The sequence below is a fragment of the Syzygium oleosum genome, unplaced genomic scaffold (genome assembly GCF_021117445.2).
Source record: "Syzygium oleosum isolate NSW1041296 unplaced genomic scaffold, Sole_v2.1 Sole_v2.20, whole genome shotgun sequence".
Classification (NCBI taxonomy): Eukaryota; Viridiplantae; Streptophyta; class Magnoliopsida; order Myrtales; family Myrtaceae; genus Syzygium; species Syzygium oleosum.
This window is the reverse complement of record NW_026607504.1, coordinates 3183702-3199839: the sequence shown is the minus strand read 5'-3', so window position 1 is coordinate 3199839 and position 16138 is coordinate 3183702. Positions and strand designations below refer to the sequence as shown.

At 44.9% G+C, this 16138-nt stretch overlaps 2 protein-coding genes across 2 annotated transcripts; both read left to right on the top strand.

Moving 5' to 3' along the window:
• The first annotated feature begins 1132 nt into the window (after positions 1-1132).
• Positions 1133-6596, top strand: LOC115691032 (linoleate 13S-lipoxygenase 3-1, chloroplastic). Its single transcript, XM_030617576.2, has 8 exons — positions 1133-1632; positions 2085-2365; positions 2845-3082; positions 3494-3817; positions 4218-4411; positions 4544-4845; positions 4947-5213; positions 5601-6596. Exons 1-8 carry the CDS (start codon positions 1260-1262, stop codon positions 6355-6357), a joined length of 2736 nt encoding a protein of 911 aa, XP_030473436.1. The 5' UTR covers positions 1133-1259; the 3' UTR covers positions 6358-6596.
• Positions 6597-13043: 6447 nt separating this feature from the next.
• On the top strand, positions 13044-15656 carry LOC130140621 (trimethyltridecatetraene synthase-like). Its single transcript, XM_056320492.1, has 2 exons — positions 13044-14041; positions 14857-15656. The coding sequence occupies exons 1-2, from the start codon at positions 13142-13144 to the stop codon at positions 15484-15486; spliced, it is 1530 nt and encodes a 509-aa protein (XP_056176467.1). The 5' UTR covers positions 13044-13141; the 3' UTR covers positions 15487-15656.
• The last annotated feature ends 482 nt before the right edge of the window (positions 15657-16138 follow it).

Genomic DNA, 16138 nt, shown 5'->3' with positions numbered 1-16138 from the left:
TCTAGCACTGTCGATCATTTTGACGCCTTCATCGTTCGTCACATGCCACCAACATAATTGCTGCTTGTCCTCCCCCAACAACCTTTCATATCGATAAATCACCGCTTTCGAAAATCTTTATAAAAACTTCTTTTTCCCATGAAAGAAGTCCGAAACGACCGATACATCGAAGAGAAGGGCAATGTAGAGTCCGAGCTGTTGACTTTTCTAAACAAAGGCCGAAGCGAATCTGAAAAAAATCTCACGTGATTTGACTGCTACGATCGATCGTACTCGTACGTGACGAGAGCTAAAGAAGAAGGAAACTATTCGAAGGAGCCTTCTCATCAAAAGATCAACAAAAAATAGACAGGGACTTCTGAAAATCTTTCAAGATCCAATGCCACAAACTGTTCCCATTTCTCCAAAATTTGTGAGAAACATGAAGCAAATTTTTGGAGCCAAGAGGGACTCAATCGCCTTTTCCGGTGAATGATAAGAAAATGATGTTGGTCCCCCCACAATAGTCACAATAACATCTTAGACCCCCAAAAAGAAAATTGAAAAATAATCATAACAATAATATCCCAAAAGGTCAAAAAAAAAAGAGGAGAATCTATGGAAAAATCCGACTTTCGTTCTGGCTTCCTCTGCCGCGTACATTTACTCTGTTCATTGACTCAGGAGCCCCCCCACCAACCTCGTCTCAAGCTTCAGCGCCAGTAGCATTTCACCGACGGGGGGGCGAGCTCGAAGCTCGGGGTAGTTGGCAAACTAACCCATGGAAGTTTTAAAGCTTTGAAGGGAGAAATGAGAAGAGAGGAAATCTTGTGGAAAAGTAAGAAACCAGCGGCTTTCTCGAATAGCGGAATTTGAAAAACGTGTGGACGGTGTCGTGGGGGGGAGAGAGAATTTTTAGGCTGAAAAAACGCCGTGGGGCAAAGCTTCCATGTGACTTGTTGGGAGGTTTTATATATATTGGAAGATCCTATAGATTCCCACTCATCATCACCCTTTTTTTTTTTGTTTATCTCCTGCGGTGACCCATCAGAGGCTCTGTCTGAAAGCTCTCTGTTTCCCCCATTTATCTCCTCACTCACTCTCGGTCTCTGCAACAGGAGAGCCCTCTGCACTCGTCCAGATAGGGAGAGGGAGAGGGAGAGGGAGAGAGGGAGAGGGAGTTTTTGCAGAGAAACAGTACCCAGAGGAGAAGAGAGAGGGAGAGGGAGAGGGAGAGGGAGTTTTTGCAGAGAAACAGTGCCAAGAAACAGGGTGGAGAGATGGCACTGGCCAAAGAAATCATGGGTTGCTCGGTGATCGAAAGGTCTTCATTCGTTTCCACCTCAAAGGTGGTTTTGAGACGCAATCGTCAGGCAAAACAGAACCTTGGGGTCAACCCGGCTTTGATCCACCAGGGAAGAGTGAGCCTGAGGAAGGGCTCGGGAGGTCCTGCTGCCGTGGCGGCCATAAGTGAGGATTTGGTGAAGGCCGTGCCCGAGAATGTTGTCAAGTTCAAGGCGAGAGCTGTGGTGACCGTGAGGCAGAAGAACAAGGAGGACTTGAAGGAGACCATTGCGAAGCACTTGGATGCTTTCACCGATAGGATTGGCAGGAACGTGGTCTTGCAGCTTATCAGCACTGAAATAGATCCAAGTAAGTTTTTTCCTCCCCAACAAGAAAAGAAGGGAAAAATCTTTCTGTACGTTGTGAATATATCCAATTCGAGACCGTCTTTTGGAGTCACCAGAGTTTTGGGGTTTTTCTTCTTCTGGGTTCCTAGTTTTCTAATCAACAACCTTTCAGAGCTTCTGATAGGAACTGTGCAAGTTTCCCAGACAGAAGGATTAAAATTTAATGTGGGTTTACATATCTCGTTTCGTTTGCATGAATTTTGAGAGATCCATAGGTAACAAAAGGCTCGGCTCCTATTACCATTACTGACTCAAGATTGAATTTTGTTTTGCTGCAAATTGAATTCCCGCATGTCACTTGAATTGGCTAGTTCATAATGTTATGAGACTGCATTTTTTTTGGTCAAATGTTATGAGACTGCATTAAAGTTTCCTAATTTTTCTTTAAATCTTTGTCCCCCTGGATGACTTTAGAAACCAAGGCTCCCAAGAAAAGCAGGGAAGCAGTGCTAAAGGACTGGTCAAAGAAAACACAGGTGAAAGCTGAGAGGGTTCATTACTCAGCCGAATTCACAGTGGACTCAGACTTTGGCATTCCCGGGGCCATCACAGTGACAAATAAGCACCAGAATGAGTTCTTCTTGGAGAGCATGACAATTGAAGGGTTTGCCTGTGGTCCAGTCCATTTCCCCTGCAACTCATGGGTGCAATCTAAGAAAGATCATCCTGGCAAGAGGATATTCTTTTCCAATAAGGTGCTTGTCATTATTGAAAGTCACTTCTCATTGTGTTTTGATGCAATTTTTTAATTGCTAATCTCAATGTCATTGCTTAATCAGATAGTGAAAGTCAAACCCCATATTTGGCATCTTAATCTTCTCAGGGAGCAACTTGAACTATTACATAGTATTGTTTATTCACATTGATCCTAACTTGTGACGTATAACTTCCTAGGTGGCCCAGAACTGGACAGCACAGTGCATTTGTAGTTCTGTTGGCATTGGCAAACCAGTAATGATCGTTCTGTATTATTACACAAGTAGGATAAAAATGATGAATAGTTTCTTTTCGGAAGTTGAACGGGCCGTTTCTCATGTCACAGATTATCTGTCTATGCTGAGATGGCCCTGACCATTTTTTTTTACATTTGTGGCAACTTTCAAGATGTTATTGAAACATTTCCCCTATTTTCGGTAGCCAAATAAATATTGTGGTTTGTGGTTTTCTTGGGCAGCCTTATTTGCCATCTGAGACGCCTGCTGGGCTAAAAGCGATGAGAGAAGAAGAGTTGAGATACTTGAGGGGTGATGGGAAGGGAGAAAGGAAATTATCTGACAGGATATATGACTACGATGTGTATAATGACTTGGGTAACCCGGATAAAGGAATTGATTTTGCTCGGCCATCCCTTGGAGGCTCAAAAATCCCTTATCCAAGACGCTGCCGTACTGGCCGTGCTCCTACTTACACAGGTCAGTTAGTTTGCCAACTCCAGTTTTCATGAATACAATGTGCTGATGACTACATGAGGAGATGGTGGTCAGCCTGACAGCAATTAGACATATATGTAGACTATGCAATTACGGATACCTCAGTTTTATGAGTTGATAATTGAATTAATATAGATCCTGCATGTACTGCCATAATGTGGATTCGTACTTGACAATGCCCGTGTAATCTCGTTGATCTTGCGGTTCACAGGCGAAACACTGTCCTTTCTTATACTGTTCCTTTTTCTTCTGTCTCTTTCTGTCAGCCATTTGTTGGCAATGCAGCTCTTTGATGCACAGGATTATATGTACTTAATTGCATGGTGCAACAACTGCATTTCTCAGTAAAACATCATTGAACCTGAAGCAATTTTTATATTTGAATATTGTCAGATATGCATGCCGAGAGCAGGGTTGAGAAGCCGTTGCCCTTGTATGTCCCGAGAGATGAGCAGTTTGAGGAATCGAAACAAAACTCATTTTCTGCTGGGAGGCTCAAAGCTGTGCTTCATAACTTAATACCATCCTTGAAGGCCAGCCTCTCAGCAAAAAATCTAGACTTCAATGGGTTTTCTGACATTGACAACCTCTACAAAGAAGGCCTTCTTCTGAAGGTTGGTTTGCAAGATGAACTCTTGAAGAAACTTCCGTTGCCGAAGATGGTCCAAGAATCCAGTCAAGGGTTTCTTAAATATGACACTCCAAAGATATTGTCAAGTGAGTATCATCTATCTATAAAAGTTCTTTTCTTCTTTGGTTCCCTATGATGAAAAATGAAATAGGATAGAGCACTTTCTTATGTCTACCTGGACATCATATACTAGTGATACAAAAGCAAAAGAAAAGAGATCTTCCAATTTGTTCTATATGAAGAAGAAAAAAATCTAAATCTATTTGGATGATAGGGAGTGCAATACGTCTTATAGACATGTATTATATGTGATGATTACTATTTCCTATCTGATGTTTTTCATCGTGCCTGTTTCTATAATGGGGCTGTCCTTATAATTGATGAGGCATTTTTCAGTTAGAGATTGGGGATTTTACAGGTGGACATGGGATCAGTGCTAATTCAACTAGATCAATTTGCTGACTTTACCTTTAACTGAATATTCAGAGGACAAATTTGCGTGGCTACGAGATGACGAATTCGCCCGTCAAGCGTTAGCAGGGGTTAACCCTGTGAACATCGAGAAGCTCAAAGTTTTTCCTCCAAAAAGCAACCTTGACCCTGAAGTCTATGGTCCTCTAGAGTCTGCCCTCAAAGAAGAACACATTTTGGACCATCTCAATGGCATGTCTGTTCAACAGGTAACAATCAAGACATTAACTTGAGTCATCATTACCCTAAGTTATACGTACTTTTACAGTTGAAGTATATGGTATTCATCCCTTGTTAATAGCTAAAAGGTCTTCTCTTATTTTGCCAATTATTCTTCGCAGGCCATAGATGAAAGTAAACTGTTCATGGTGGACCATCACGATGCATACCTTCCATTTCTGGACCGTATCAACGCCCTTGATGGCCGCAAAGCATATGCGACTCGCACCATCTATTTCTTGACCCCTCGGGGAACACTTAAACCGATTGCCATAGAACTTAGCTTGCCAACTCAAGGGCCTAGTTCTCGGTCGAAGCGCGTGATAACACCTCCAGTCGATGCTACTTCTAATTGGATGTGGCAGCTTGCTAAAGCCCATGTCAACTCCAATGATGCTGGGGTTCACCAACTCGTAAATCATTGGTGAGTGAACCGCTACATCTTATAAGACTTATTACAGCTCAAATTTGGACTCAGAATTGACATCATAACACATCGTCTCATGGAGTGCTTAATCTCTGCAGGTTACGCACCCATGCGTGCATGGAACCATTCATACTGGCTGCGCACCGGCAAATGAGCGCGATGCACCCAATATTCAAGCTGTTGGATCCACACATGCGATATACACTGGAGATCAATGCCTTGGCACGTCAGAACCTGATCAATGCTGATGGTGTCATTGAGTCTTGCTTCACTCCTGGCCGCTACTGCATGGAAATCAGTGCAGCTGCATATAAAAGCTTCTGGCGCTTCGACAAGGAGGACCTCCCTTCTGATCTTATTCGAAGGTACCTTCACAGAACCACATGAACGAATGCATAATGTATCGAACGTCCCATTGAACACAGTTAATGGGTTCCTGAAATCTTGCTGAATAAAAGTAGGTATGGATATAGATCGAGTTGGATTTATTCAAGCAGACAGTTTTAAGAAAAAGTGATGCATATATATATAAATATACATATAACATTCACAAGAACATACACAGCATAATTCACATTAAAAGCAAATTTTTCCCTTTTCGGGTCCTATATAAAATGTTACAGTATATTTGCAAAAACATTCAGTTTCAATTCAGTCGGGTTGTTCCTGTGTGCTCATCCTGTCTTTGGTTTCAATACTCTCCTTTAATCCTATCATCCCAACTCTAATCAATGTTGTACCTTTTACTTCAGGGGTGTGGCTGTGGCTGATTCCACTCAACCACATGGCTTGAAACTCCTGATTGAAGACTACCCATATGCATCAGATGGGCTTCTGATCTGGTCTGCACTCGAGAACTGGGTGCACTCGTACGTAAACTACTACTACCCTACTGCTGCCGTGGTTTGTAATGACCGAGAGCTGCAAGCTTGGTATGCTGAGTCCGTTAATGTGGGCCATGCTGATATCCGCCACGCAGACTGGTGGCCCAAACTGGCAAGCCCAGAAGATCTTGCCTCGATCCTCACCAAAATCATCTGGCTTTCCTCGGCCCAACACGCGGCCCTCAATTTCGGGCAGTACCCCTATGGTGGATTTGTGCCAAACCGCCCACCCCTGATGAGGAGGTTGATTCCCTTCGAAGGTGACCCCGAATATACAAATTTCGTAGCTGACCCGCAGAAGTTTTACCTCTCTGCATTGCCTAGTCTGCTCCAAGCCACGAAATTTATGGCCGTGGTGGACACGCTATCGACTCACTCGCCCGATGAGGAGTACATAGGGGAGCGACAACAACCGTCTGTTTGGACAGGCGATGCTGAGATTGTTGAGGCATTCTATGAGTTCTCAGCGGAGATCAGGCAGATAGAGAAGGAGATCGAGAGAAGGAATAATGATCCTAGCCTTAGGAATCGGTGCGGGGCGGGTGTGTTACCCTACGAGCTGCTCGCACCCAGCTCAGAACCGGGTGTAACATGTAGAGGTGTGCCGAACAGTGTATCCATATGATGGATGCGGTTGTTATAACTCAGTCTCAATAAGATATACCTCGGAAAACCCTCGAGGTACATCGGCATAGATTTTCTGCAGAGCATAACAGTATCGCCATGTTTGTATGTAGATTGCTAATTCTAAGTGCGTTATCATGCTTGTCGAACTTTAGAATTGTATATGCAGTAGGATTCATGAGCATTAGAGTTGTATTATATGATATAGTACTTATTTATGTTACAAAAATTCAGAGTTGAGACTCGTTGCATTGTCTAATCACCACAAAAGTTAAAGGTTGGCACTTCATTTGCAGTACATAGATGTTTGCTTGCCTTTTTTTCTTTTTCCAGAATGTCAGCTGATGAAGACTGTTGATAGAGATGTCTGGAACAGAATGAGAAACCTGCTACATTTCATTATTACTGAGGTTTCACACAAGTGACGGACCATGTAAATTATTCTGCCGATTCAGATTTAGAAGACGGCCTTCGGAGCAGAGATATGCCTACTATAACGCGTACCCGTGTCGTGCATAGAAACTGAGTTATGCGAGGCGGACCCAATAGTGTTAATCACGCTTTGAGTCAAGAACTCGGCCTATATACATACCGAGTATTTTCTGGCCAAATTTCTACGTTACGACTATTTACCGAATTCGTCATTGCCTCAATTTTGCTTTCATATATTCATTTTTTGCAATTAGAAGCTGCTTCTGCGCGCGCCCAATGTCCTGTGCTTTTCAATGATCTCTGTTTTGGACTAGAATATCTCATCAGAATCTATGAAAGGAACTGGCGATCCCTACGGTGAGGGCGGGGCCATGATCGTGGCGGGATTTCCCATTGCGAAGCAGGAGCACGGTGCAAATTGTGATACATGATCAAAAGCACCATTATTCACCTTCATTGCTGTTCTTGACCGAAGTGAATGGACTCCATCATTCCGCCTGCTCTCCTCATACGAAGTGTTGGGGGGGGGGGGGGGACCTTGCTGTCTCTCGTTTTTGCGCATTCCCTTCCATGATCAACAAACGAAGTGGGAAAAGGGGGATGGTGCAATATGCGTTCCTGTAGACACCAATGGTGCTGGTGTTGGGTTCCTGTATTAGATAGTGGGGGCTCGGTCACCTCCTCGGAGATGGTTGGAGGCTTTTCTGCAGAAGAAACGATGAAAGCTGGAATGAGTGCAGCGTTCCTGGCTATGGATCGTGGAAGACGAAGCTGGTAGCACCCTTGCATGGAGGAAGATCCACGAGAAAGTTTGTTGAAGCCTTCGTAGAGTCCGGTTAATTTCTTTAGATAAATATTATCTAATCTATGTGCATCTCGTTCAAAAGTCGCTACATTCTTAAATTATACTTTTCGACATAAGTTTCGGGACCTGGTACTTTTCAAAGTTTTAGGACTTAATTCGATAATCGAAAAGTTGAGGATTTGATTGTACTTTTTTTTTGTGAAGGTTTAGAACTTAATTGAATCAATTGAAATGTTTTATGACTTAATTGCATTCTGTACATAAAGTATAGGAGCTGTGATGCAATTTTCGTGAAATTCACTTTTGGTGAAGAGAATGAAAAATAAATGAATAAATCTCCGCACATGAAAGTTGGTAGGTTGAATTTTTGTCAACCCAGTTCGTTGAAAATGAATGACTTAGAGAGCATTTTCCTAAAAACCGATTGATCGTATCTCTTGAAATAAATTCATGATCAATAACAATTTATGTTTAAATATTTTCATGGATGAGGGAAATATTTTTCAATCATTCATTTTTGTAAGTGATAAATACGATAATTTCCGAGAAAATATCTTCCAAATGATTCATTTTCCGTGAAGTAAACAGACCTTAAATATGTCTAATCGTGTCGGGTCGTGTTGTTGGTCTAATCGTGTCGGGTCGTGTTAACAAGAAATCGCCACTCCTCCAATGTGCATTTATGATCTTTCTGCCGATTCAGCAAATCCATCCTCACAAGTTTGATTCTAATCATGAAGTGTGCTGACTTCTGCATAGCATAACTTCTCTATGCTATTATGAGAGGCTTGAAAGTCCAAACTTACTCCTCCACATTTCTTAATTTACATATAATAATAATAATATTAATAATATCTCCCTTAATATCTTAAGTGAGGGAAAAGGAAGACTTATGTCAAAGAGGCATATTTTGCATATGGATTTGGACTGACATGTGGTCATCCAAGCGAAAATTGGAGGACATTCGGGATAATATAATCTAAGGCTTCGTTTATTTGGCATAAAACGAATGATTTGAAAAATATTTTCCAAAAAATGATCGCTTGTATCGCTTGAAATAATTAAATAAATGAAAAATGATTTCATTATCGACAGCAACTTGTGTTTAAATATTTTCGTGGACGATGAAAATATTTTTTATTCATTCATTTTCGTAAGCGATTCAAGCGATCATTTTTTGGAGAAGAAAAACAATATTCTCCAAATCATTCTTTTTCTGCGAAACAAGCGCGCCGTGTTTTCTTAGGCTTACTAAGGTCGAAAAACAAAATGGTGCCCAGGCCCGAACAGGCCTGGCCCGCTCAGTTCTTAGATTTGACTTTCGAGCTTTTGGGCTTGGGCCGGTCGGGCTTGAGTTTTGATTGGAAAAAGATGCACAATATTTCTTCTTTCCTTTGCAATTATGCCCCCGCGGAATTTCTCTTTTACTCGGATAAGCCACCGCGTTCCAAATATTTTTGCCATTTTTCTCCCACGTCAGCGAATGCCGTCGGGAAAAGTACCGAAAAAATCCTAAATCTATTGCATCAGTATCAATTCAGTCCTGAACCTTTCAAGAGGACCAATTCAGTCCTGAACTCTTTTCACATCAATACCAATTCAGTCCATCCAGCGAAGTTAGGCCGGAGATCGATGACGTGGACGCAGGATGGCCGACGCTGACGTGGAGAATTTTTAATAATTTTTTTTTGATGTACACGAGATCATAAGGTGGATCCAGCATCGTCATCTTGATGACGTCTACCAATTTAATTGGAGCATGAAAAGCAATCACTCCCATCAATCACACACACACACATATGATATATAATAATGTTTTTTTCTTTTATAACAATGAAAAAATAAAAGACCGCGGGTCATGCTTTGAATAATGCCCAAAAAGCTCCTTCTACTGCTTGCTTTCTCCTTTCATATCGCCACTTATTGATTGCAAGAACGGCCTGAAGTTAGTGGTTGATTGTCAGGTAGGGTTTCCATTTCCTTTACTCCTCACTGGTAGAACAGATACGACTCTCCCCCATTCAGTTCCCCCTTGCCTTCCTTTTTGACAAAGAAATGATATGCATGAAAAGAGGATGGAAAATATCTCGACGTGCCGCACGTTCCCGTATCGCCATCGACGACGGAGACCCTTTTCCAGGTGGAGTAGCGCTATCTCCGTCTCGAAAGCCCGCCCTCCACATAGGAGTTCCTATGCTCGACTCCGTGGTGGAACGCTTTGAGTAGGACCCGAACCGACCCCAGCAGTCGAAACTGATCCCTGACTCGGCTCACCCGCCCTCCAAAGCTGGAATTCCTTTTTAGAGGAGGCTACCGGGGGACTCGAAAGATAGCATACAACGTGTGAGTGTACTTGCGCGAGTGCCGTGGGCGTGCATGGAGAGATAAAAATCATTTCGACAACTCAATTTACTAAGCGGGAAAAATTAGTGTTTTTTTGAAAGGATACGGTACGCAGTTTCTTATCGCTTGTCGGGTTTCGAAGACGATGACACCCTGTCTCCATCTTTAGACAAAAGCAACATATTCTTTTAGCACATAATTCATATATACAGGACAGAAGCTTGGCAGGTTGGTTGAGTACATTATGAAGCTGTGAGATGTGGTGTGTCCCCATTTCAATTTGGGAGGATATGACCATTCTGATCGAGTGTGGTGAGAGTGCATGACGCACGAAACGCTAGCGACGGTCGTCTCCTCCGTCGCCTTCAAGCTCCTGATACGGCCTCTCTTTCCTTGACCAAAAAAAAGCATGTATCATGCTTGTCGGGAAGTACAATGGTGTCATTGACATCGACTGGTCGCCTGGGTAAAACGAGCGGCTCGTGGCAGGCTTTTCGGATGGCGAGATGGGCATCACCGAATGAGGGGAAAACACTCGTGAATTACATATGTGAAATCGGAATATCTCACAAGAGGAGCATGTTGAGCAACGTTCAACACCATGCAACTGTGCTCAATTAAGAACACTAATAGGATTGGTGACCTCTCAGACAAGTACTTACCTGTTTGCCAAAAAGAAAGCCGCAAGACTCAGTATGGGATGAGTCAAAGCATGTATCATGCTTGTCGAGAAGTGCGACGGTGCTATTGACATCGATTGATTGCCGGGGCAAAAGGAGCAGCTCTTGATAGGTTTTTTGGATGACGAGATGGGCAGGAACGACTCGAATTGTGCACAGAATAAGGGGAAAACAATCGAGGACTATATATGTGAAACTGGAATTATCTCACAAGAGGAGCATTTTGACGTAACGGCAAAATTTAACACCGGCACACCAATGTCAAGCGTGCTCAACTAAGAGCACTAACATAATGGGTGATCTCCTGGGCAAGAACCCATCCGATCCGTCCGCCAAAGAGAAAGCGGCAAGACTCGGTATGGGATGAGCCAAAGCGAACAACAACTCGAGTGAGTTGATTCCCAAAGATGTCGCATCCTCACGAATCAAATTGCTCGGTACAAAACCCATTAATCCTTTTTGTGCGCATTTCCCTAAAACCCTGACCGCAACTTTGTTGTCGTGACTCCCATGTATGAACTGTTAGCAAATCCAAAGGGTTCGTGATTTCCTTAATATTTAATCGGCCACTCGAAAGACAAATCGTCCGCCACCCACTAAAGATAAGATATGATACTCGTTGACGGAAAAGGATGCTCCGGAGGCCGGTGAGAAACCGCAGCCCCGCCGGCGGCTTTGACTCAGGTCAACCAGGAAAATCTCGGGGAAAATACTTCACAGGGTGCATCCAAAGTTTCCGGGAAAATGAGCGGAAAGTTTCGGCGACTGACTATTCACACCTGGGGGAGAGGGAAGCAAGTCAATGGGGTCAAGAGTCAAGAGGCGTGGGCAGTTTCTTTAAAGAGTTTCTTGGCATTTCGCACTCCCACTGGGAAGTTGCATGTGAATTCATCAGGAGGGTGTGGAAGTTTCTCGGTGATTGGAGCACATCAGGTGACGGTCGATTCTGAAGAGAAAGTGGGGAAGAGGGTGTTTCCCGGAAAGTTGAGAGACTTGTATAATCAAATGGATTTTCATTCGACCGTGGTTTGATCTTGACTATAACGAGCAGAACCCATCTTCACCTCCTAGAGTCATCGAGCACTCGAGAAGAAAGTGCGAGAGTTTTTCTGACGTGGGTTACATTAATTGAGATTGTAGCTTACTGTTTTACGGGGTTAGTATAATTAAAGCAAGATGTGAATATTCTTAATTAGTCTAATATGAAACTGATTAGTGTAGACCGAGTAAAGCCCGGCCTGGGACGAGAGGGTCTGCTGCTGATGTACAAATTACCTCAAATAAGGAGCAATTACTAAACGCTATTCGTTAGGGGCGCCAATCTCATTGAACTAGTGGTACAGAGGGCAACATAGGAGAAGCACTTGAGTTTGGGAATCGTCGCATCAAGAACGATGGATCCTAAATTGGGTGTGCAAATCCTTTTTACTTGATTAATGTGTTCTAGTTTCTAGTTATGGAAATCTCGAGGTGCCGTTTTCATAGCTTTCATAAAGTATATGCACTTCGCCTAAATGACATCAATGCAGAAGTACTCTGATTCGCGCCTTGGTAGTTGTGTTTTAGAAATGGGAACTGATGTAAAGTGCTAATTTTTTTTTTTGCGATTTTGTGACTCGGAGTCGCGTACATTCGCCGTCTAATTTGAGGCCTGACACGCGACCCGATAGAATTTTCGAGATCTATGATTGTTTCCGTGAGTATAAACGGACTTAGTACTCGGACGGTTCGATTATGTTAATTAAGTTCGGTCCGCGAAAGTTGTTATCAATTTCATTTCGGTTTCGCATTGGAGAGCTTGAATTTTAATTTATGTTTGGTTCACGTATGGTCTGATCTCCTCCTAAGTGAACTCAGGGTAGTCATACCGACTCCCTTGTCCCTCATTATCATCTCGGCCCGCTTACGTAGCCAGAAATCGTCATTCAATTGTTTTCCTAGTTCGGTCTAAGGCAAAAACGCTGCCAACCAAGTGTTCGCGCGTGTGGCAAAAGAGGTTTGCTCTTCCCCCTTTCTAATTTCCAGTTGAAATCTTGTTGGAAGTACTCCGGGAGTAAAAATGGATCGGGTCGGCACGGGGAGCGCGCCCACGGGAACATCCCAAAGGTAAGCCGGTCGAGGTGTGCGGGTCGGGTTGGCACGGGAAGCGCACCCACGGGAACATCCCAAAGGTAAGCCGGTTGAGGTGCGCGAAACCCGATCCGAACATTAACTGACCTGTTGTGTTTGAAATGGAACGCCTCAACAAATGCTTGTTCGGTTGGGAGTCGCGAGTCACGAGTTATATAGCTAGCGACAAACAAGCCAAAAAAATGAAAAAGAAAGTCGTTAAGACTTACATTATTATACCAATTCGGCAACGACTTGGAAAGGTGTGACTTACACCAAATGTAAAGAATAGAGAAAGCGTCTCAATCATGTCTCCTCCCGTCACTATATAAATACCCTCCCCCCTCCAACGCACCACCCTCATCATCCATCACTGCATCAGCCACTCCGATCACCACCACCCAACACCGCCACCGATGGACTCCCCCTCTTGGGCTGCCTATGCCGCGGCGTGGCTAGCGACCCTGGCCCTCCTCCTCCTCGCCTGCCGCCTCCGCCGCCGAAACTACAACCTCCCCCCGGGGCCGAAACCCTGGCCCATCATCGGGAACCTCAACCTCATCGGTCCCCTCCCGCACCGATCCCTCCACGAGCTCACCAAGACCTACGGCCCGCTCATGCATCTCCGCTTCGGATCGTTCCCCGTCGTCGTGGGCTCCTCGGTCGAGATGGCCAAGGCCTTCCTCAAGACCCACGACGTCGCCTTCGCCGGCCGGCCCAAGACCGCCGCGGGCAAGTACACCACCTACAACTACTCCGACATCACGTGGTCGCCCTACGGCCCGTACTGGCGCCAGGCCAGGAAGTTGTGCATCATGGAGCTCTTCAGCGCGAAGCGCCTGGAGTCCTACGAGTACATTCGGACGGAGGAGCTAATGTCCCTCCTCAGGAGCCTGTACCTCTCTAGGGGCGCGCACCTCACGTTGAAGGACCACCTGACAGACCTGAGCCTCAACGTGATAAGCCGCATGGTCTTGGGGAAGAAGTACACCGAGGAGACCGAGAACTCCATCGTCAGGCCGGACGAGTTCAAGAAGATGCTCGACGAGCTGTTCCTGTTGAACGGCACGCTGAACATCGGGGACTCCATCCCGTGGCTCAATTTCCTGGACCTCCAGGGATACATCAAGAGGATGAAGACGCTGAGCACGAAGTTCGACCGGTTCTTGGAGCACGTCTTGGATGAGCACGACGAGAGGCGGCGTGGGGTCGCGAATTACGTCGCCAAGGACATGGTAGATGTGCTCCTGCAGTTCGCCGACAATCCGGATCTCGAAGTCAAGCTCGAGAGGAAAGGAGTCAAAGGGTTTACTCAGGTATTATACATATGCCCGCATGACGTCAATCCTTCTTTTTAATTTGCAGATTCAATCCAGCATAAAACTAGTTTAAAGGCAAGTTGTGTTGAGGCCAATTTCAGTTAGACTTATTCGACAGAGGCAAAATTACGTGCAAGCTTAGCTTAGCTTAGCGTATTGTCTGCTTAAGCTTGAAAGCAACATTCCGACAAAAGAATGGCCATTTTCCTCGTAGTTTTCAATGACATTATCCTTTGGAAAGATAAGGAAAAGCATCACGCGTCGTTCTCGACTGTCCGGTATTTTTTGGTTATTAATTGTTCAAGATGCTCCCCCGACCAATCAGTTTTGGCTCTATTAATCTGGCGATTCCACGCAATTATTGGAGGTAACTATATTACGAGAGGAGTGGAAAAAACAGCGCTTTTTCGGTGAATTAGCTGTTCCCACAAAGGTACTGCAATAGGAAATGTTGCTGCATATAAGCAGGACTGCATTCAATTTATCCTTGTGCAGTGATTCATATGAGTTTGGCAGCAGTACTTAAAAAGTAGCGTGCGGTCTAGCTGGTGGAGATAGATAGTTTCTGCATAAAGGAAGTCACTTTCTGCAGAAAGAGTGAATTGATCTTGGAGTCACTTTCTGCATAAAGGATGTGAATTGATCTTGGAGTTTAGTGTGTTTGAGATTTGCGAGTGATTTAGTTACTTGAAAAAGTTGGGACAGCGATTCAATAATTCAGACCCAAGAACTATTCTATCTTTTGGACTGATTAACGATGGAAGTAGTGCTGGCATGTCTAATAATCCTCCATGACTTACGAATGCTTGCAGGACCTAATTGCGGGCGGGACCGAGAGCTCGGCCGTGACGGTGGAGTGGGCGATCTCGGAGCTCCTGAAGAGGCCGGAGATCTTCAAGAAGGCCACGGAGGAGCTGGACCGGGTGATCGGGAGAGACAGGTGGGTGAGCGAGAAGGACATTGCAAACCTGCCCTACATCGACGCCATCGTCAAGGAGACCATGAGGCTCCACCCGGTGGCGCCGATGCTTGTGCCCCGGATGACGAGGGAGGACTGCACGATCGACGGCTACGACATCCCCAAGGGCACCCAGGCCCTCGTCCTCGTGTGGGCCATCGGGAGGGACCCTGCGATCTGGGACGCCCCAGACGAGTTCCGGCCGGAGAGGTTCCTCGGGCAGGACATCGACGTGAAGGGGCAGAGCTTTGAGCTCCTACCGTTCGGGTCCGGGAGGAGGATGTGCCCGGGGTACAGCCTCGGGCTCAAGGTGATCCAGGCGAGCCTGGCCAATCTACTGCACGGGTTCAATTGGAAGCTGCCGGAGGGGATGAGCAAGGAGGAGCTGGAAATGGAGGAGATCTTCGGGCTCTCGACGCCGAGGAAGATCCCGCTGGTTGCCGTGGCTGAGCCTAGGTTGCCGGATCATGTGTACTCCCTGTGACTTTGTTCGGTTCTTGATTGCTGCTCTCTTATGTTGTCGTCGTTTGCTTTTTCTGTAGCTTAATGAGGGAAGCTTGATGATGTTTAAGATCTTGTCTCGAAGTGATCTTTGTAACTCCTAAGTAATTTAAGCATCGAGTATAGCTAATAAGATCTGCTCTTCGATGCCAAGATCGTATGGCGGTTCGGTTGAACTCCACGGCGATATAGCCGCTCTCGCGACCGATAGTCCGACACATATAGTTCACGGGATGCGCTACGCATATGACGATTTCGGTTTATTTGAATGAAATGCGATCGTACGAGTTTTATTTGCTAGACGTGATTATCGAAGAAGATCCGGTACGAATATTTCAAGAACCGGGTCGCCCTCGTACCTAAACTAATGATCCAACGCTACGAAAAACTCCATGTCAAGATGTAATATTTGGCCTTTTAATTGACCAAGTCAAAAGAGGTGGTAGGACCCACCATTTATAAACAAAAAGAAAAAAAAGAGGGCGTTCAGCCCTTTTAAAAGGGAGAGGGGAGACGCAAAGAGCAGCTGGGATAAAAAGAAAAGGAAAGGGAAAGAAGAAAAGAAAGAAAGGAGACAGGAGAAAAAAGAGAGGAGGAAGTACGTGCCGCGGGGGCCTCGCCAAGATGGAGTTACT